Here is a 22,990-nt window from a genome sequence, read left to right as displayed (position 1 = left end):
CTGACGTCCTTACCAGGTAGGAGCCTATCGAGTTCCCAGTAGCAGCATCACGACGCAGCGTGCCACCCCTGAGCTTTGATGATTCCACTGCCACAACTAACGCACCTTTTGGTACATGTGTGAGGAATGCTTTCCTTTGCTTGCAGCACCCCTACACCTGCAAGCTCTGCTTTCCACACTGAATACCTCAATTTCCAGTATTACTTAGTTTCAACTCGGGTTTGATGAGTTTTACTCAATTAGTGACTGATCACCTCAAAACATACAATATTTGATCTTCAAGCTTCATAAATATTCAGTAGGATCCAGATATGAAATGCTGGGAGTGGTTAGATAATTCCTGAGAAGACTTCTGACAAAAGGCAGCACCAGAATGCCACCTGTGGAAGCCACGTTCCCCAAGACACGGAGCCTTTACTCAGGAAAAAGTTACTTAAAAGGACCATGCAGCACACTGGTTTTTCAAAAAATGACTAAGAGAAATTTTGTTTCCCCAAATAAGCCTTCATGAGAAAAGCAGCAATAGTAATGAAATGTTTCTAACACAAAAAATATTTTCAGGACTTGTATTTGCAAAGTGCTTCTATCAAAAAATATGGAATTTTACATGTTTCTTTCAGTAATGAAGTAAAAAATATGAAATAAAATAAAAAAGCAAAACAAGGAAAAAAAAAACACATAGCCACAACTTGTGGTTACTTTAAAACCCAGCCTTCTATCAGATAATAATGTAAAGTGTTAACGATACATTTAATCAATTTTGGTAACACAGGCAGTAGACAGCAAAATTGATTTCTGTTCAGATAACAAAACGTAGCATTTTTTTAATTATTGCTATTGTCGCTCCAATTGCAATGAGCATTTTTACTCTCCCTTCTCTTGTTATGTTGTAATTCTCTGAAAATGTGCTAGCTCTGCAGAAACACAAGGGTCCATGTTAGGAAAGCTTTTCACAAGGCTAAGAACCACACTGTAGTGTCTAAAAAAAAAAAAAAAGCCTACTACTTTTTTTTCCTCCCATCACTGGACTGAAAACATCCAGCTCTATCTGCCAAAAGTGAATATTTTTGTATCTGCAGAACTAGGCAGCAAGTGTCTAAGAATTTTTACGGAACGGGATGACAAGCACTGAAAACACTGCTGCTGATTTTCAGTAAGCACTGAGGCTAAAGAAGCCAAAGACGATGGCAAAGAAAACACAGCACTAAGTTAAGACAAGAAAAGAGGGTGACACCAGTAGGTTAGCTTGACAGCTGTCTTGCACAAAATCATGGAACACAATCAACAAAGAAATAAAGGACGGTGGTAAAAAGTAACGCTAAACATAGGCTTACAGAAAATAGGTCTCACTAAATAAAGGCGGCGTGGCTTTCTGACAAGAACATAGGTTGGACTGGATAAAAATACCTTGTAGTTTCTGACCTACTATACTTAGATCTCTGTAAGATTTAGTGCCACGCAAGTCTGATTTAGAAGTTATTCAACACGAAGAAAACCTGGAACCTAAAACCACCTCATAAATTATTAGGGTAGCTTAGGAAAAATATTTTAAATCCACCTCATCAATAGTTAAAGCTGTTTTCTTAGCTCTAAAAATCATAGCTCATTATACCCTTGAATATTATGAAAAGCTTCTTCCCCTTTAACTTTTTCTGCAGTTGGAAAATATATGTATACACAGAGTATATATAAAGGGGAGAAGTTATAAAGGTAATTTAAACTTTATGAAATAAGTTCAGAGATTTTTTCCAAGAAAGAAAACTCAACATTAACAGATTTCCTCAATTAAAACAAAATAAATCAGGTGTACTTAAAAGCCATTTTTCAAGGGGAAAATAAAAAAAAAAAAGGATAACGATGAAAAATCTGAGCCAGTTCCACAGACGTGTAACATCTTGCAGCACTAAACTTACCTAGCTTATACTTCTCGTACCCAGAGTCACCTGGAAACATTACAGAGGATCATTTCACACTTCTGACAAGGACAGGTGCGTAACAAATTATTATGTATAAGCTGCTTCAAGGTCTTACCATATGGCACACATAAAGGAATTCAAGGCAAGAGGAAAAACTACTTCACATTTAGCTTGGTTGAAAGCTTGCACACACAGGTACTTATTCCAAATGACCTGGCATGGAGGAAGGTGCCATATACCCTGCGCAAGACATTTTTTCCTACTGCATCAGTCTGCAATACTGATTCCTTAAGACCAAGAACAGAGAACTTCCAAGAATTTTGTAATAAGTAATATGAACGATGACAAGAATGGCATAAAAATAATTCAGTGTTATTAACTAATTATACAGACTGCTATGTTCTAAATTAATTACTCAAGGAATTTGTCATTGTGGAGGGTTTGATAAGACTATCTGACCAACACTGGAATGACAAACAAAAAGTGAGAGAAGATTATACTGGATTAAAAGACAGAAAATAACACAAAAGTATTCTAACTTTATAAAACAGATAATTGTGGATTCTCACCTACAGTACTCTCCAGTTCTTATCAACTTCTCGTGACAATAGAAACAGAAAGAGCATAGAGAAGGTCAAGAAGAATATTAAGCCTTCATAAGACTGGGATGCTTCAAGATGTTGAAGATCCTAGTTCCAAGAGGCAACCAATGGGTAAAGAGGGAAAGGCAGCAACAAACCGCACTGTACAAAACCTGTGTAGAGGAGTTCACCTCAGCCTTCTTCTCACCCTGTGCCAGAGTATCAGGGCTGTATCAGAGGGACTGATGTCTTAGGAAAAGCAAAGGGTTTTGTCAAATCAGGTATATTAAATGGCAACAAATGAAGAAAAGAACTTATTTTTTGTAGTACAAACTCAGTTCATGTATGCATGGTCCATTCTTTGGCCCAAACTTTGTATAACTGAATAGTCAGATTTTCACATAAAATTATATCACTCACAAATCATATATAGAGTAATACACGTAGATGTCAAGAACAGAATTACTTATCTAGATTTTCAGTGTTGGAAGTTCTTTATTCTCAAAAGTTCAGTTGGTGTTTCAATGACCCCTCACTGGAGTGCTTTCCCAATAGCACCTTCCAAAGAACCTGACCAGTTGCCACCGTTGAAGGCAAAGTAGTGGCTTGAAACCACCTAGCGATACGTAAATTTCTGTTAAATGCCTCTGTCCAGAACAAAAAAGAACCGGTAATCACCCACAGCTCTAAAAGCAGGAGAACAGATGACGCTGCACGCGATTTTGTTCTTTTCTTACCTCCATTTTCTGCATGACCCTGGGGCTGTCAGCGCAAGGCCCTGCGCAGAACAAGCCCTCAAACCTGCAGGTTTGAGGCCAAAACCACGAGGGAGTACCAGGGTGGCAACCCTGGATGTACCATTACTACAGTGGGACATAAATTATGGTAATGTTGCCAACTTTAGGATGGCATAGGTGTCCAAGTCAGTGGTCCAAAAAGCTAAAACTCAACGCTTGATACCGGTAACACCGTAGTATCTCCAGACACCCAAGCACCAGAAAAAGAGATTTCTGCATCCCTAGAACCAAATGGGCTTGGAGGTCCCTTTCACCCCAAGCCATCCCATGACACCAGGCCATCCTGCTCCAAGCCCTGCTGCCTGCCCTCCTGCTGTCACACCCCACAGGGACAACCCCAGGGCTCCAACAGCCCCCACACCCCCCCAAGGACACCTCCATCCCCACACCCTACTGCAGCCACCCTCGGGGAACCCCGACCCCTAGGACCCCACAGCAGGGTCCACAGGACCCAGAGGACGAAGACACCGAGGTGGAAGCCTCAGGATGAAGTCTTGAGGGGCTCAGCGAGGCGTCGAGGCCAGGGCTCCATGTGCCGGGGGGCTCGGGGCTGGAGAGGTGGAGCCTGGCTCGGGGCGGGGGGGGGGGGGATCGGGGCCCTTTTTCTTCCCTCCCCCTTCATCCCCTCACCTGGCGGGGCCGCCCCTCGCCAGGGGGCCGCTCACGTCGCCCTCCGGCCCTCCCCACCGCCTGTCCTCCTCCGTCCCCTGTCCTCCTTCACCGGCGCTGCCACCGCCGCCGCCGCTCAGGCCCCGGCCGCCGCCGCCGCCTCCCCCTCCATGGCGGCCGCTCCCGCCGGCTGCATTGTGGGAGCTGACCTCACTCCCTGCCGCCGCCCCGCCGCCTCCTTCGCTCGCCGCCATGGGGGCCGTGACCGACGGTGAGCCCTCCCTCCTGCCCTTTTCCCTTCATCGTGCCCCCTTCCAGCCCTATCCGACCCCACAAACCCCCCAGACCCTTTCCCCGACCTCTCTCCCCCCCCCTCCCGGCCGCCCTCCTCAGTCCGCGGCCTCCCCTCCCGCTGCTTCTCCTCCGCGGGTCCTCCCGGGGTAACCCGGCCCGGGACAGGCACTAAAAAAAAAAAACCAAAACCTTTTTATTTTTCTTTTTATTTTTTCTTTCCCTCAGATGAAGTTATCCGCAAACGGCTTCTAATCGATGGCGACGGGGCGGGTGACGACAGGCGGATCAATTTGTTGGTGAAGAGTTTCATTAAGTGGTGCAATTCCGGATCTCAGGAGGAAGGGTATTTGTTGTCTTTTTTTTTGTTGTTGTTGTTGTTTTGGACTATTTAGTCTGCGTTTCTGTGGGAAATGGGGCTTGATCTGCTTTGAAAAAGCAAATCTGCTGTGTTAAAATGCATGCATCTGCTGCTCTGCTTTGGCTCTGTGGTGTTTCCAGGACAAAGACGGGGTGTTAGGGTAGGAGATGCGGACTGGAGATGGTTCAAAAATTACTCCACAACCCCTTCATGAAATCTAACAATGCTCTGAATGTCCTCAAGATTGCCTTGTTGCTTCACGATCCATCAGTCACGATATCATAGCAGGATCTTGACTTGAATAGTTTAGGTGGTGGTTGTGCAGTTGTTCCCCTAGGTAAGGGCAGTGCTGTTCCTGTGTCTGCTTCTGCTGGTCTTTATTTTTTAAAAATCAGACCAAAGCAGTGGGGGAAATAATACAGTGTTCTGCTGTGGGGGCTGTTTTAAGAACAGATGTAAATTCCAGGAGGACACCGGGTAAGGACAGCAGGTACAGTGAAGCACTGGAGTATTTAAATGTTAATCTTGGTGGTCACAGAGCGTACAATGCCTGGATCAGCCTGTGCAGTGCTTTAATACCAACTTTGAACCTTATAGAACATCATGATAGAATTACTTGATACAGTGTTTCTGACTGCACTTCCAAAAATTATATATTGAATCTTTGAAATATTTTATTTGTTTAGTAATTACTGTTTAACTGTTTCTTACGTTACCTGAGGCTTTGTTTTCTTGTTATATAGACAGGTATTTTCATGCTGCTTAGGAATGAATATTTTGTCTGCTTTCAGTTACAGTCAGTACCAACGGATGCTGAGTACTTTATCGCAGTGTGAATTTTCAATGGGAAAAACTCTTCTGGTATATGATATGAACCTGAGAGAAATGGAAAATTATGAAAAAATCTATAAGGATATAGGTAAAGACGAGAAAATACTATCTGTTTTTTTGTTGTTGTTGTTGTTGACTATTTCTCTTTCATGAAGAAACTAGAGCCAGTTCTGATGAGCATAATATATACATATGATGAGTAATTTATTTCTTTTTAAATAGCACCCATGATTACCTTGTAAGCCTCTCATCCACATATACAATACATATAAATAAAAGCTTTTTAAATCTACTGAAGAGTATGTAGTTTTGAAGCTTAAGGAACTAGCAGGCCACCATATCATTTATATTTTTATAGTTTAGTAGAATGGCTTGTTGACATGTGTTGTTTGACTTCAGTCTAACTCTGTACATCTTTTTGTTAAAGAAAATAGTATAGCTGCAGCACACGAGAAGATTTCTGAATGCAAGAAACAAATCCTGCAAGCAAAAAGAATTCGAAAAAATCGCCAGGGTAAGAAGCAACATACACATTTACACTGTGTGGTTTCATACGTTGTACCAGAAAATAGATGATAAATTTTTGAAAACACAGGGGAAAATACTAGCATCGTCAATACTATATGTAGCCTGGTGGGTTTCATACCTGCTAGTATAAGTCTGGGGGATGAGCCAGTAGATCTCAGTGACATACAACATCAGGAAAACCTGAAGAGCAGTTCAGGGAGTTGTTTTCAGGCCAAAGAAAAAAAAAAAAACAAAAAACAAAAGCATCCAATGGCAATTCAGGTGACGTAAGAATTAAAGCGTATTATTAACAGCAAGACAAAAAAAAAAAAAAAAGACATATCCAACACTGAAACTATTGTGCCAGTTGCACACCCACCATCTCCATATGTAGCCTTACAAAATACCTTTAAACCAGGTACAAAGAGGCATATTTGTTCCCTGCTCTTAAAAGTATATGCTGGTAATTTCAGTTGAAACTTAAAGCATTTCCTTGTGATACAGTCTTAGCCTACTACACAATTGTTTCTATCTGAATGAGGTGTTCAGCATACGTAAAATATTACCATTAGGAAACGTCTATGTTAGTTGCCTATATGACCATAATGTTGTTCTTAACATGCAAAATATTGAATAAATACATTCAGTTGTTTCTCTTGTAGTATTTTGTATTTTTCTCTAAAAAACTTAAATGTTTGTGTAGTATCTTATCAACACAATTTTTTTAAATATGTATATAAAATATGGTATCTAAAAGCAGTATTTTTGAATCACAAGACCAAGTGTGCAACAGTGCAGTTATCTAAAGATCATGTTTTCTGGCCTCATCTTTTGCAAAGCTCTAGTACTGGGTACGTTTGAGTGAGTAAATAATAGCTTACAATCATATCTGAAGTTTATTTAAAACAGCTTTTGATGTGATCATCTACTTTTAAATGTTATGGTACGACATAAATTATATACATTTATATATTATATACGTATATAATATGTATGACAAATTACATACATTTTAATATGTATATTTGCACAAATACTTTTTTTTAGGTGTATAGCATATTACGTACAAATTTGAAAATATTAAAACACTTTTTCAAGAAGTAGAAAGAACTGGCACTATGCTATGGTGTGAAAGTTTTAATTCTTCAATTTGTATTTTCAGAATTGCTTAGACTAATAACATTTAAATTTCTTTCAGAATATGATGCACTGGCCAAAGTAATACAGCATCATCCAGACAGACATGAAACACTGAAGTAAGTATGAGACTGCATTAAAGTATAATAACCCAGAAAGTTACAAATCATGAGATTTGACATTTCCTTGGTTTCAGTTTGACCTTTCCTTACTGTTAAATAATTTGACACCAGAAAAACTTAGGTTTCATTTTAAAATTGTGCCCATATGAGCTTTCTTTAATTAATCTCCATCTGTATGAATTCAGAAGCATTTCTAATAATTTTGTATTTGAAATTTTTCCATTGTTAAGGTGAATGAGTGAACTCAGATGTAAATGCACGACAGTTTATCAGTGACAAGTTGATCAGGAAAGAGATAGCGCGGCAGTACTCTAAAGTGCACCAGCAAGTAATTATGCAGAATATATATCACACAGGCAAGTAAGATAGAATTAGAGAAAGCAGGAGAAAGCTTTTAGGCTTGTTCTATGTTTTCCTTGTAGTAGTTGTTCCTGCATGCCCGGTTATAAATCACTACCTTATATACCACAATATAACCTGCCCTAGCACGTAGATTAGACCTACCTGCTGTCCGGTGTGTCCTGATTATAACTTACCTTATTACTACCTGTGTCATAATTGGATTTGGATCACTGCTTGTGCTTTTGGGTCATTTTGAATAATCATGGGGAGATCATCTTTTGAACTTTATCAAGCCACAAAAACATTCTATCTGTGAGTTTGTTCTTTACATGATTGAAGATGTAGCATTGGATTACTTTCTCATTTAAATGCAACTTGTGCCTATCCTGATGTCTTCTTTCAATAAAATTGTTATTTCACGTTTCATGGTGTTTTATAGCAAAATGAAGCTTTTTGATCATATCATTACCCTAATATAAACATTTTTATGGCTATAAACTTCTGGGACTATTTCACACACTTCTTTTTTGAATGTTTTTTTTTTTTTCTTTCGATTTTGCTACCACAATTTGGATTATTTCAGTCCATTCTCATGTGGCTGAGCTACTTCTCACTTCATTAGTCAGCATATGCCATTTATCAAGTGACACTTCATTAATAAAGAATTATTACAAGTGAAGCTTTTTCAGATAAGTCAATTGATTAAGAATGGAAATAACTAAACAACATATATATATATATATATATTTTTTTTTTAAAGAGAATTCCAGGTTGTTTAGATTTTTTTGGGGGTAGTTTTAATTTTGTGCACATCCAGGTGTGAGTTTCTTGAGCAAAGCTAGGAATGGCAGTAACTTACAGCTAGTAAATTTAGCATTTTGTCTTTTTCTTAAACATCATTTTCTCCTCTCTTTAGAAGGGTATATATTGTTAGAAATACCAGCATGCTCATGTACTGTAAGAGTGTCTACAATATATGCCCTTTTGTCCTTAGTCCTTTGTATTTGTAGCCAAAGATACAGACTTGAACTACAACAGATTGAGTCTCCATTTTACAGAGTTTATAAATGGAACATAATAGAAAAAAAAGTTTGAAGGGAACTTGCTTCAAAGGTATTTTAGCTTTAACTAACCTCTCCAAGTGAACACTAGATACAGAAGCTAGATGAAATTTTCCTCTAGTATTTTTATTGCAAGGCTTCCTTTCTCTCCAGTTTGAGGGAAGTACAGAAAAATCAAGTACTGTTAATCAAGAAAGACCACCCTTAAATCAGAGTGGAGGAAGCCTTGCTAACAATGTCTTGAACTCAATCACTGAAAACGCTAGAGAAAATGTCTTGTGAGGAAAAACGTCATACTTTATCGCAAAAGTTACATTTATAGCTTTTGCAGGTCATATGACACAATAGGACAAAGTTCAGAGAAATAATTTTTTAATGCTTTTAAGGGACTGTTTCTTGGAACAACCAGTCCTGCAGCACAAAAGAAGAGAAGTAGTTATTGACTTAGTCAAGAGTAATGCACAGTAGCCAATTCAGGAAGTGACAGGAGCTGAACCACTAAATGATAGTGCCCACGGTGTAATTAGCTGCAGTATCAGAAGAGCTGTTACAGCACTGAGAAATGACACTGTCTTAGAGAAGGAGATATAAAAATGAGAAGATTAGGCAAAGATTTTCTGGAGCTGAAAGTAAAAGAAGTAAAACACCAGGTGTAGCTTGGATGTAGCTAGAAAATTACATGTCTTCTCACAGTCTTACAGCTGACAGCAAGGCATAAACAACCACCTTTGGCAAAATAGAAGCCTTTCAGAAACCAGAAGCCAAATACTAGTGAAATAATTGAATAAATCCATAATCTGTTAACCTGTTTCCATTATAGGAAGGTTTAAATGTGACATCCAGCCCTCTTTCAAGCATTCCCCTCAAGATACCAGTACAGAGTTTCAGGAAAAAAACAAAAAAGGAAAAACAAAAAAGGAAAAAAAAAAAAAGGAAAAAAAAAGAAAAAGACAATACCCTTAGGTAGCACTAAACCAGAACTTTTCCCCAACCATCATGAGTTACTCAGGACTGGAAGGTCTGTTGTGATTCCCTACCCAGACTGGTTGCAATAGCTGTCAGTGCTCCAGAAAAAAAGCCTTTATTCCCTTGCTGACCTCTATATGTCTCTGCCTGCTAATTAATCAGGGATGGTCAGCCTTAATCCACCTGACCTGTAAAGAAACATTGTTCTCGTCTTATGGAGCATAAATTATAGTAGACATTACAGGAAATCGAGAAGGGCCAAGCTGGAGGTTTGAGTGTAGGAGTTATCCTTCATCCTCATTTGAAAGCTACCCAACTTACAGTATGTTATTTACCCTATCAAAAAGGAATTTTGGTGGACCACAGTGGGTCCAAATAAGAATCAAAACCAATCAGATACTTGCAGAAAGGTCCTCAAGAGGTCTTGACAGATTACATGTCAAAAGGATAAGAATAATAACAAAGAATATAGATGTTGCATGCTTCCTTTATCTCTTAATTCCATTATCTCTTAGTTTTCCATTAAAATAAAAACTGGGATTGGAGAAGGAAGTGTTTATATGGATCACACTAATAAAAGTACTAAATTTTGTTTGCTGTGACGTAAACTAAATCATGCAGTATCATCCAAAATATGGATTATTTTACATATTCTGCTGTGAATTTTGCATGTTATCCACTGCTCTGTCTGCCATTGTTAGAGATAAGGTACTTGGCTATGTGTTTGAGTCAAGTCTGGCAGGTGTTGTGTGTGTTTGTTGGCTCTATCAGTTTATCAGTTATGTTCTCCACACTGATGCTATGTTTTTTATTAATCTACTCCTGTCAACATAGAGAAACTGTGAACTAGCAAGGCCTGGGAAAATACCACAGGTGTTTAGTGTAACCCGCTTCTTTAAATTTTATTTTATGGTCAAGAAATAATATGTATACAGGCAGAATGCCCGGTGTGCAGTTGTATTCCAGCTTGGTAGCCCTGTTTTCTATAAAAGTCATGAAATTATAAGTTTATGACATTATAGTTTAACCACTTAAGTGAAGTAGCCTTGCTTGTATGTAACTTAATTTACTATACTTTGTTTACCTTTGCATTGCTATTACCTATGCTATTTATTTAATGGTTCTTTTTCCTCTACTTAGTTCAAATTTATTTTTCAAGACATTCACAGAACTTTAAAAATACTGTGACAATTTCTTTTCAGGCAGCTAGAAGCTTTGGGGAAAGAACTTCAACATCTTTCTCACATTAAAGAAAACGTTGAAGATAAGGTAGGTTTTTCATAGAGATTGTTATATAATTATTTAATAGGAACATAAATAATTGATAGTCCGCTATGAGTTGGTTGGTTGTATGTGCTCTCAGATTTCTAAATATATACTTTATCATTCCAGTTGGAGCTGAGAAGAAAGCAGTTTCATGTTCTCCTGAGCACTATCCATGAGCTTCAGCAAACATTGGAAAGTAAGTGGTGTCCTTAAGTGATATACGTAGGGGTTGGGTGTCAGCAGATCACAAGTAATGACAGCTTCTAGCAGTGGACTGGCTAAGTGCAATTGAAGATGGTGACCTCTTGCATCGGCAACATCTATTTCCAATCTGAGTCAGTTCAGACTTTTTTTTTTTTTTTTAATTCTATGAGCTAGCCACTATGTCATCTCCTGACTAGCCTTAGGCTGTAGGCAACAGACTTCTTTCAACTTTAAAATGTGGAGATTGAGAATAGCTATTTCAAGTGTGATTTTTTTGTTTGTTTGTTTTACAAAAAAAATAATCTTGTGCATAGTTTCCAAACTTTCTTGTATAATTCAGGTTTCAGTAATAGTGAACATGTCACTGTCCTCATGGTATCATTGGAGGTATTACTAAAAATAAATTGGAATATAGAAAAGCCAAATGACTTACCTACTCAGGCAGGAATCCAGTAATAGAGCGGAAACTAAAACTGTCAAACATGAGCTAAATTCAGGAATGCAGTCATTAATCTTTTATCGTACAAAGAATATTTTTAAATTGATGTTTACAGCTCATGCTCTAATATAGGCAATATCATTTTAAATATTATTTGCTGGATATTTGCCATGCCTTTTAAAGACACAATAGTTGGTATAGTCTGTGGAATGTGACCTGATTAACATACATAGGTGGCTATAAGAGCAGACTTCCATTCTCTAAGGCCCTTTAGATCTTCTTAAGCAGAATGAACAGTTAATCCTAGGTGCACTTTTGCAGAAGGTTACTGTTATTAAAGTGTTACTAACACTTGCTTAAATATTAGTCTCTAAAATACATTTTCATATGGATGTGTGGTTTACCTTTCAGTGTCCAGAATTTTGTTAAAGAAATAACAGCTTAGTGGAAGGCACAACTTTATATGAAATAAATAAACCATCAATAAACAAAGATAAGGCATGTAATTTGAAGCAGTCTGGCACTATTTGCTTTAATTGATCCTATAGAATTTAATCAATTTTTCCTGTAATAGCTGTAGCATATATCAGCCTTAAACTTCAGGAGGATTTTTTTTTTCCCAATATAGTCCATAAATATAATTTAAGCATATTTGACTAACGATAATATATTATTTTAGATGATGAAAAACTTTCAGAAGCTGAAGAATCTCAAGAAACCCAGATGGAAACAGAGACCAAACAGTAGATACGTTGTGAAAACCACTGAAGAATGTCCAAATATCTTCACTTTGTGTTCAAGCCAGTAGTGAAAGAGCAGGAGCTAAAAACTTTTTCTATTGCTCCTCTGAATTTTTATACAAAACTGTTTTGCTTATGTTTTGTTTTGCTTATGCTTCAGGTAAAAACAGTTCCAGGTCTGTACAGGCAGACACTTTGTGCTAGTCCACAAACTTTGTAAACCAAAACACATTTCTTGTCAAAGGGTGAATCTTCTGTACAGTATTTGTGAACTAAGGTGTTTGCAAAACAGTGTCAATAAAAGGTGTTTACAAACACTCTTCTATTATTTAGTAGGCCATGAGTCTAATAGCAAGGGCTCTCTTTGTTATTTGATATTGCTCTGGTGTCAGCGCACATTTGCACAAGTCCCAGTTTCCGTACCATAGTCCAGATGGGATCTAAAACAGAACCAAGGTCTTAGTTTTTCGAAGGAGTTGCCATTTTAGAACTCGTGTGTGACTAGACTAGCATTTGCTAATCTAATTCTGTAGAGACTATTTGTTTTATATGAGTGAGTATTTGTCAAAGGGTGCAAGACAGCAAAAATCGTACTGTACTGTTTTTTAAGCCGATGCAAAGAACTGCAGCAATCTGTGCAACCGTGTCAAAAGTCACATTTGAAACTGATACATTTAAAAGTGCTGTGTAAGTGCTTTGTTCTCGTAGAACCAGGAGTCTAATCCTGATAACACTTGTTATCTGCTTCTGGATTTTCTCTGTTTAAACATATTATGAAATGCATCATAGTTCCTGAAACAGGAACAGTAGACGCTGACGGTGGAACCCTTCCTTCCTCATGATGACAAAAGTAAGCTGTAGAGCTGCAATTGTAATGTTAAAGAATATCAGATACTTTTGTTATTAATAGGTGGAATGTATCCACCTGGACTGTCCTGTAGCTTGCAGCTGAGCAGGTTGCTGGGAGGTACGAAATACAGGTTTCTACCATCCCAACAGGAGAAGAGAATTGAGCATGCTTTATAAGATTTTGTAAGACAGGGGCAAGGAACAAGGGGCAGTAGCAGGTCATGTCAGTACCTGTTAGCTGTGTTCTAAAACCACCTGTTAAATCAACCCTTCCGTGGCTTGGGTAAAGGAACACATTTTGGATCTTGCTCAGACTGTGATGTAAGTGTATGTGGTTAAAGTAAAACAACATTACGCAGAATGGAGACTCCTCAAACTGGGTGGCAGGTGAGAGGGATTTCTGGGGCTTGAGCATTGGACTTCTGTAGTCTAAATGCCATGTAATTCCCACTCTCAGTGGCTGTGGATCTGCGTGCGTTGGGCTGCACAGACATACCTGAGCTTGTTTTGCTTGCATTCCAAGTTTGCTAAAGGCAAGCCAGCTGAACGAGAAGTCGTACAACTTCAGTAGCATGGTGCAGCCCTGGACTTAGAAGCTGTCAAAAGTCCTCCACTTCACAGCTGGTCAACTCAGAACACAGGGGAAGCTCAGGTTTGCTGATACGATAGAGCCTGTGTAGACATGCACTGCTTCTTGTGCTCTTAAGGTTTTGCAGACTGGGGCGGGGGTGGTAGTAAGCAAACAAAAAGGATTTCATATGAAAAATACACTGTCAAAGTATTTACTGTTCTGTGTTTTTTTCCCCCACTCCTAACAACAGTGAACAGCAAAATATTTTGTAAAGCAGCAATACTAAATTATTGCTAAATCAGGGAGGAGTCACCTTCATGAATTATGAGGATCATAAATGACAAAGTCTGAAGACACTTTTAAAGTGTATTAAATTTTTTGTTGTTGAAAGGCCTTCTGTTAGCCACAGGAGTGGGTGACATTTAACAACTAAAACTGGTTTCCGTAACAGCAGCAGCATGAAAAAAATAATCATGTTTTCCTATTCATTATTTTACACTGTTCTTTGGAAATTAGTTGGACCACTCAAGTATCTTCTCCAGGAACTTGGACTGATCTCATTAATCTCAGGATCTTGCACTGAACCTGACCAGAAACATGCCAGCGTGTCAGTCTGCCCACCTAGTAACACATACACAGAATTGAAACTTGTACTCAAGAGAAGCAATACAAATGTATGGCAAAGGAAGGAATACATTCTAGTTTGGATTACAGTGATGCAATCTCAAAAAAAATTACTGCCCTAGAAAATCAACTCGCCCTAGAGTAGTGTGGCAGCAAGAGGTTGGTGTCACCATACTGCCTTGGAGAGTAACCACAAAGAGTATGACATCAATTCATTGCAAATGCAGCCTCAGAGGGACATCCACAATCTTTGCTCCTATTTTTTTTTTTTCCAATATTCATACCTCTAACTTTTTGAGCACTGGATTTGTACTCAAGGAGAAACAAAACCAAATGAGGCTCTAATGCCAGGCAGCGTTTAAACCACTCCGTTATTAAAGCACAAGTTCCAGGTTCTTATCTGCTCTGCATAAGTTGAAAATACATAACTGCCTCCCTCTTTATTCTTCTGATGAATTTTAATTTGTCATATTTCCAAGGCACAGATGATTGTCACTGTTTCGTCCCTGCCTGGAAAGCTGCCCTGCTATGATGTTTCTTACCTTCATTGACTCTCGATGTACACGTATAAAGATCTGTACACTTATAAACTCCAGGTCTCAATAGCCAAGCCATTTAAATAAGAAATCTTTCCTGTTTTTATGATCTGCCTCATCCCTATCTGAGCTGAAAGATATCTAAATGCTGTATCTTAATTTCATTGCCATACAGATGCAAAAATACAGGCAGAAAGAGATGCTGAAGTGACAAGCTGACATTTTCTATGCTGTTTTTCTGTCCTCTCCAAACAAAAGAGAGGTAGAGGGAGAGGGGAACGCTGGACAGAATTGGTAACTTGAGCAGAATTTTAGACAAAGATTTAGCAAGAAGGGAGAGAAAGAAGGTCACAGTGACACACTGCAAAGTGATGGGATCCCTCTGAAACCATGGTAATTTGAAGACAGCTGCTGACAGTAAAGAAAATTGCAAAACTACAGCCCAAAATTTTATGATAGAAATTAATTATATTAGATATTTGTCATGCAAGCTTTCTAGCTGTCACAACTGGCTTGTACCATCCTTTCCACCACTCCTTTATTTCAAGTCTCAGAAGATTTTTGTGGGAAAGGAAAAGCAAAAGAAGTACAAGTTGTATTAGTTTTGCTCTGGGAAACTGAGTGCTTTTTATTTTACAGAATATGTGTATCAGGGAAATCCTGTACTAGTATATGAGCCACTGAAAACATATATACAACAGACACCAGAGAAAACAAGTCAGAAGTAGGGAAGTTCTGTATCTCTCATGCTTCATCCCAATTGCCAGACATGTTCTTGGGTTACCTCAACCTTCATTTCCCAGGTCTGTTAGATAAACTTTATTATTCATGTCTAGATGTCCCTAGAAGTGCCACTCGCAGCCCAGGCCCACGTGTTGCCAGGTGCTGTGCAAAGGCAGAACAAAGCAGCCACTCCTGCCCCAAAGGCACCGGACAGCACAGTTAAAACCATTTTGGAGCAGTGCCCTGAGCAGAGCACACACAGTGGCTCACCTGCAAACACTCTGCTGTTTGCCCTGACATAGCATCCTTCAGCTGCCTGCTGCCAGCCCCCCATGGCTGAATTTTGGGGTGCGTTTGGGGGCACCGGGGCCAGCACCTACCCACTGAGGGGGCTCAGCAGCCTGGCCCCAAGTTAAAGAAGAGATTCTCCACCCATTCAAGAGTAACCCTGAAGTAAGGACCACGGTGTGCTGTGGTCTTTGTCCAGGTTAGCAGCATCCTGAAGAGGATGAGTGGCCTCATACCCCTGTGCAGGATGAAATGAGGGAGCGCTTGTTTCAAGGGAGCTGTGGCTCCATCCTCACACAAGGCAGCACTGCTGGTGTTGCCGCCTGCATGGCAGGAGCCAGTATTAACTGAGGAACACATAATGAAGGATTCTGAAATGAGTTTAAGTTTGTGTTTCAAGTAGCTTTCACAGGGAGCCCCACAAAAAAAGTCTCACAGCTGCTGGGAGCCAGGCAAGCTGGGGCTGGGCCCTGTGCTCATGGCCGGGCCTGAGATTCGCACCTGAAATGATTCATCGCCATGCAGGCGAGCGTTTACTGAAGTACTGGAGAGGAAGGATGACTTAGGGAGTGCTTGGTTTCCACCCAAACAGCACAAAACCAACCACTGAGCCCCCGCAAGCCAGCCTGTTATCTGGCACACCTTCCCCTGGTCTCCATGCGGAGACGCGGCCCTCTTTGGGCAGGCCCAAACCGCAGAAGGAGGGCAGCAGGCAGGAGGAAGCCCTGAGCCCAGCAGGGAGGCTCCTCGGGGGTGCCCAGGGTCTTCGGGGGACCCTGGGGTTTGGGGGGGCTTCGGCACGGCCCCTCGGCAGCGGCAGGGGGCAGCAGACGCCAGCCTTGCCCGAGTGGTGAACGGCTCTGGGCTCCCCACAGACACGCTGCTGTGCTCCCAGCCTCTCGTTGGGAACAGGCCGAACAAGTGGTTTTATCGGCATTGCTCCACAACCTGGCGAGTCCTAGCTGAGCTCCGGTGCTGCCTGTAGCCTGCAGTGTGCCATCGGTCCCACACCACTGCCTGCAGTTGTAAAAAAAACACGCTGGGTTTCCTCTGCTTACCCAGCGTTGTTGGTTTGCAGTGTCTCACATAAACGACCCTAGTTTTCTCAAAGTCTCTACTAAAATACCCTAAAACCTCTCCTAAAACACTCAAATATATAAAACGCTGTGAAGGTGTGAAAAGGGATTGCAATTATTCCCCGTGAAAGAGGAGGGGGAGTGAGAGAGCGGTTGTTGTGTTCAGCTGCCTAGCACAGTAAAACCACCACAGTGCCATGCTAAAACCGCTGCTGTTTGTAACACCCTTGGACACAACATAAGCAGACTGTAACCAATAGTTCATTTTCCCACTGAAGTTAAAGAGCAGAGAGCAAATCCTCCAGCTGTCTCTCCCACATTAGGGCAAGAAGAGCAGAGCATGGCAGCGGGGCCAAGCCCGGTCCCACAGACGTGTTGGTGTGCGAGGCTTTCCTGCCTTGAGCATACTCAGCCCCGGCAGCCCGAGGCCAAGGCAAGAGCCATTTGGGGATCATTTGTTACTGGGATACTCAGAATTTGCAGCATCACGATGAGAAACCTGGCAAAAGTTGCTGAAAGTGTTATACTGTGTGAGAACTCCTAAAATAGGCAACAGCAGAGACATAAGCTTTTAAAATTGTTCTCACATTAAAGAAAAACAAAACAAAACCAACTAAACGACCTTTTTTATGCTTTTGCCAATTTGCCTTGTAATGAAAAAGTCACCACCGAGAGATTTTAAAATGATGCTTTTTTCTCTGAGGAGAAAAGGATCGTGCTCTTCTCAACAAAACACAGTTTCATCATAAGTACATGCTGGAAGTAACAGAGTGTACTTCATGTTACAAATAGGCCCCATTAGTAGCCCTTTTGGAACAAAACCCAACATATAATTTATGAGATGGCAGGGCAAGTTGTCTGCAGCCACCTTTCCACTGCCTCAGATGAAGTATCATTTCACTTAAATCTCCTCATGCGAGCCTCTGTGAAATCTATCTTCACACTGAACTTGCTGCACCAAATTCCACATACATTAGCTCCCGTTCCAAATTAAACATTTTCCCTAAAGCATTGTGTTGTTGCTGACAAAACTCCCAACACCACGAAGCTCTAAAGCTGGAAACAAAAGCTTCTGCTTACCAAGCACAAGGGACGAGTTTAGACACAACACATGGAAACAAACACTGCCCAGAGCAGCTTCTCCCAGTAACAGTCAGGAAATTTCCACAACTTAGTGGAAATTCAGAGGTGGGGGCATTTAAATTTATTGGATAAGAAGCCTATATATATATATATATATATATATATATTCCAATGTGTCTCGATATCTTTGTTTGTTAGAAGTCCCCGTTAGCATTGGTACCTTTGACTTAATTCTGCATGAACTTGCAAAAAGCCTTTGAATCAATTCTGCTTTGCTCTGCTATTGTGACTGATAGAGATGGAGGCTGGGGAGTATCAGGGCTACCACTCCTGCCACGTGTGTCATTATTGTCCCCAGTACCTAGAAGTATTTGCCTGTATGTGACAACAGCATGATTCACTGGAAGAATGAAGTAACTTCTGTGTTTTGGGACTCATCCTGTCAGGGGCGCATTTTCACTCATTTTATCATACATAAAAGCAGGTTCTTCCTTCCCAGCACATTGATGGAGAGAAAAAAAGCCCCAGGACAAACCTTTCTAGGCCCTGTAAAATTCACTGAGAGGGCTTCAGCAACATCTGTGGGCCCCTTTGCTTATAACCACCCCCGAACTGCTGGATACATGCATCTTCCATACCTTAGGCCAGCATCTGCAGTCACCCAAGTTGCTGAGCAGCAACGGGCAGGTCTGACACAGAGGCAGCTTCAGCTGGCCCCTGGGTGAACAGAGAGCATATTAGCCAAAAGATGTGCATGCAGGGCAGGGGGTGATGGCAAGGGGGCACAGGGAGCTGGGCTCTCCAGGACACCTGCTTGGGCGTCTGCACAGTGCGGAGGAGCTGGGGGAATAGAGTGGTGTTTTGGGGTGTGTTTGGGGTTTGGCTTTTCAGTAATACCCATTCAGGAGGATTCTGTAAGAGACAGCAAATCCCTCTTTGAATGGGTAGATTATATGATTATATTTGTATTTACATTGTGCTCAAGTTCTCTGCCTTTCTCCTCCTTGCTGTCTAACTCATCAAGCCTGCCAGCTGCTTGACTAAGTACACCAAACAATGACAAAGGATCCCAAGGCACAAGAGAACACCCCCCCAGTAATCTCCTTGCTCCAACACAGTAAATAACCTGCATATTTACCAAACTTAAATAGATGTTGAAAGGGGATTTGTGTTCCAGTGCACTCTCTCTCAGTGCCAAGATGCAGAGACATTCCCTAAAGCTTTGCAGGACTAAGCTGAAACCCCAAATCTACAAATACATGAGTTAACCCTGACATGCCTATGCCTTCCTACACCAAATAATGTAATATGTAATGAAACCAAGCAGTTCACATATATTTCAGGCTTGTCATATGATGCTGATCTGCTAGACATTAACAGCTGTAGTTAGCACCCAACAAGCACTTCTCCTTAGGAACAAATCTTAAGAAAGAAACAACACTAATCCCATGTTCTGGGTGCTGAAAACCATGCAAGGAGGTTGCAAAACCACTCAGCAGAAGAAGAAAACCAAGTGAGAAAGAATGAAAACACCGTAGATCATAGCATGGCTTGAGGGCAAGGTCCCAAGGGAAGGAAAAAGGCCATTTTGGCAGCACAACTGTTCTGCACAGCTCAGACCGCAGGATGGGCAGCAGGCTGAGCTGCGTGAGGCCAGCCCTGGTGCTGCAGCGAGGGATTGCAGGGATGCTGCTGGCATGGAGCTGCCTGCTCCCTCTTCCCATGGGCAGGGGCTTTGCTTAGCCCATGGATGCTTTTTAATCCAATGTCATGGTGTTTTCAAGTGTGCCAATTCCCCCTGTAGCCTGCTGCCAGCTGATTGATGGTTTATGCCATTAACAGTGCCTGAGGATGAGAATTGCTAAAGAGCAGTGGGAATATTTACTTTCTCCTGCTAATGCAAGCAGCAAGCAGACAACTTTAAAAACCTTATAACCTATGTGCAGCAAGCTGCAAACCAAGCCTGGCTGAGTGCAAAAAGGAGCTGTGGGACACTGCTCCATAGGGAGAGACAGTTAAAACCTAACAGATCCTCAGAGCAGAGTGCTCAAATACAGGCTGTAGCACTCCAGTGCTGCTTTGCCTGCAGGGAGTGACAAAGTAAGAGAGGCGAGCCAGTGGGCTTATTTTCTTGGAAGAGCTGAAAGGAGAAGAACAAGGGGAAAAAAAAAAAAAAAAAGGCAGCAGCAAGAAAAAACCAAGAATATTAACTGTGAGCTGCTTGTCCCTGCCTTGTTCTCATTCTCCAGGACTAGACCTTTAGCCTCTGTATGTGCATCTGTAGGCACAGGTGCATGTGCACACACATCCCTCCAACTGCATAACCTGCAGATGCTCGGGCACACTGTACAAAAGCACCTCTGGAAACTCAAACGGAGGGAATCACACATCTCAGTGGCTCCTTTTTTTCCCCACCCACATCTCAAAGCTTCACACACGTTATTGCAGCTTCTCGACTGAGCCAGCCCTGGCACCACCACCCTGCAGCCCCCCCGCTTCTGCGCTTTCATGCCTCTGCCAGAGATACAGAAACAGAGCCCCAGTGGAGGAGTAAATACTTGTGATTATTTGTCGTGACACTTGAGGAAGCATTGGAAAGTTAGGCTACCTTGCTATTTTGCATTGTCCTGTTATTACCCATTGTCAAACTTCCTCCGCTTGTTTGCTGCGCAATTACTCATCTCTCGGGGAGCAGCGGGGGAAGAGACTGGGTATGGGGAGCAGAGAGTAGCAATTTCGCCAAGAAATAATAGTAACAGACCAAAATTAACTGATTACATGGATACATCAGTGCAAATGAGACAAGAAAGATTCCTGGTTGTGTTATCTTCAAATTGCTACCTGCCGGTGGCTGTGCCCCTGATTACCCATGTCAGCTGCAGCGGGGCAGTGAGCGATGGGCCGGCTCCAGCCCCCAGCCCTCCTTCTGCTCATTAATTTCAATAACAATTCCCTGCGAGTGCACCAGGAGCAGGCTGTGTGTGTTCACTGTAATGCTGTAAACCTCCTTGGTTGGTGTGTTTGAGCCCGAAAGATGCATTGAGGTCTTTGTTTCCAGGACCGCAGAACAGAGCAGCTCCTGGTGTGCACCCAAAGTATATGGTATGTACATCCCTCCTGCCCTGCACACCAACCAACCTGCTCTGTGCCTCGTCCTAGCCTTCAGGTAATGGTAAGGCTGCTGCAGAGCTGAGAGCATCGCCTGGACGTGACCTCCCTCCCCAGCACCAGCTGTGCTTGCCACAGCCAGGATCCAGCCACTGATGTTAGTATGCAGTTCTGCAACTGTTCATTGAGCCAAAGCACTGGACAGGTTAAAAATAAAAATTAAAAAAAAAAGAAAGAAAAAGAAAAAGCAATGGTATGAGCAGCTTTCTTATTTTTTGCAGTGAAAGGGGAGATGACAAGGTAGGACTTAGTATAATGCAGGAACAGAGCTCCTGGACAGCATTATGACCTACCTGCCCTCCCACAGCAGGGGGCAGAGAACAGCCCCAGGATTCACCACGTCAGGTGTTACACTGACACCACCCTGGGTGGATGAAAACCTTCCGCTTGCACTTTTCCCTCTGGAAGCAGCTTTGCCTGCAGTCCCCTGCTGAGTGCTCACACCATGCATGGCACCAGCCCAACGGGGAGACTGGCAGGGAGATGGCACGGTGACAGTAAGCTGCCCAACAATATTGTATTTGAAGATCCCAAAGAGAAATAATTAGTCATGTTCCCCATCAGAAAGGTAAACAGTTACAGTGATGAATGATGTTGTGGCAGTGCCTATAATTAAGGAACTGCCAGCGTTATAATTATAAACTAATATCTTCAGCAACTGACAATTCAGCTGTACAGCAGGAATGGTAAAAATGAGACTGTCAGTTCCAGAGTTATAGAGCAGCGATTAAAGTTTTAGGGAGTTTTCTGACTTCTTGCTAATTAAGATGTGTTTCTTGCTTACTAAAAGCATTGGGGAAATTTCAGCAAGGTCCTTATGTTAATGAATAGAGGCTTTCCTTTAACTTTCCATTACTCCTACATCCCGGCACAGGGTGGGGACATCCCAAAGCCACCAAGTGTCTCATTAGGTTTCCTCCAGGGCCTCCTATTAGACTGAAGCCTGTGACACTGTGCCTTCAGAGCACTGGGCCAGTTATTGCTCAGTGCTGCTGAACTCTATCTAGAAGGTGCCCTAAGCACCACCAGACATTTATTTATCCTTATCTAAAATTTAAGAATATGTTTTAAATAAAAGTTCATTAAGCACAAAGAGGCAGCTGAGAACTCTCCAGTTTGCAATATCCAGACTATTAAAAACCAGGCAAAGCTTGGCTCCTGCACCTTGAGCCACCCCAGAACACAGGGGCAGCACCTATTTGGGGAGTTTTCTGCAGAAAACTTGCCCGCCCCACTGCACTGTGTAGGACTGACAGGGAAATACCACTGGGTAAGTGATGCCACTAGGTCAAGCTGCTGCAAGCCAAGTCCAGGTGAAAAAAAAAAAAAAAAGATAAAAAAGATGTCCTTGAAGCCTGGGATTCTGCATGCTGGTCCTGGGCCCAGCCCCAGGTGGACACAGCCCCCCTCACCTCCCTGCCTTCGCAGCACCAGCCTCTAAGGGGGGCCAGGGTCGGGCTTTCCCTTTCCCCCTGGCTCGGGGCACATGGAGATGCTCATCTTTGCACAGACATCCACTGCCTGGAACACCACCCACGCTGGCACAGGTTTCTGAGAGCAGATTCGTGTCCTTCAGGCCTGGCACAAGGGTTTCCACAGAGCTCAGCAGAGGCAACACCTGGGTAAAAACCCTGCTGAACGAGGTGTGCTGTGTCTCAGTTACCCAGAGCCGGTGTTCCCTGGCACTGCTGACACGGGAAGAGAGACACGAAGCCTGCTGGGTGGGTGGCAGCTTCCCCCAGCACCACGTGGCACCAGGTGCTTGCCCAGGTGGGCCCATGAGACCATGCAGAGCTGTCCCCGAGCACACCAGGCGCTGCCAGCAAGGTCAGGCTGGGCAACGAGGGGTTTAACAGGACAGAGCAATACAATGGTAGCGGCCCAGAAATGTCCCTGCTCCTT

The 22,990-nt window shown here is 42.0% G+C and overlaps 2 protein-coding genes across 3 annotated transcripts in view; one reads left to right on the top strand and one right to left on the bottom strand.

Moving 5' to 3' along the window:
* ATXN7 (ataxin 7) overlaps positions 1 to 4,062 on the bottom strand; it is an 82,335-nt gene extending 78,273 nt beyond the window's left edge. The window contains exon 1 of one of the 2 annotated variants that reach the window (XM_084293030.1): positions 3,925 to 4,062. The gene's annotated coding sequence lies outside the window, so the exon portion shown is untranslated. The remainder of the gene's footprint in view (positions 1 to 3,924) is intronic. The other variant, XM_084293029.1, reaches the window with a different exon arrangement.
* Positions 4,021 to 12,487, top strand: THOC7 (THO complex subunit 7). Its single transcript, XM_084293032.1, has 8 exons — positions 4,021 to 4,174; positions 4,423 to 4,540; positions 5,347 to 5,474; positions 5,814 to 5,900; positions 7,092 to 7,149; positions 10,724 to 10,790; positions 10,914 to 10,983; positions 12,110 to 12,487. Exons 1-8 carry the CDS (start codon positions 4,156 to 4,158, stop codon positions 12,175 to 12,177), a joined length of 615 nt encoding a protein of 204 aa, XP_084149158.1. The 5' UTR covers positions 4,021 to 4,155; the 3' UTR covers positions 12,178 to 12,487.
* The last annotated feature ends 10,503 nt before the right edge of the window (positions 12,488 to 22,990 follow it).

The sequence above is a fragment of the Netta rufina genome (genome assembly GCF_964035555.1).
Source record: "Netta rufina genome assembly, chromosome: 10".
NCBI lineage: Eukaryota > Metazoa > Chordata > Aves > Anseriformes > Anatidae > Netta > Netta rufina.
This window is presented reverse-complemented; position numbering and strand designations above follow the sequence as displayed.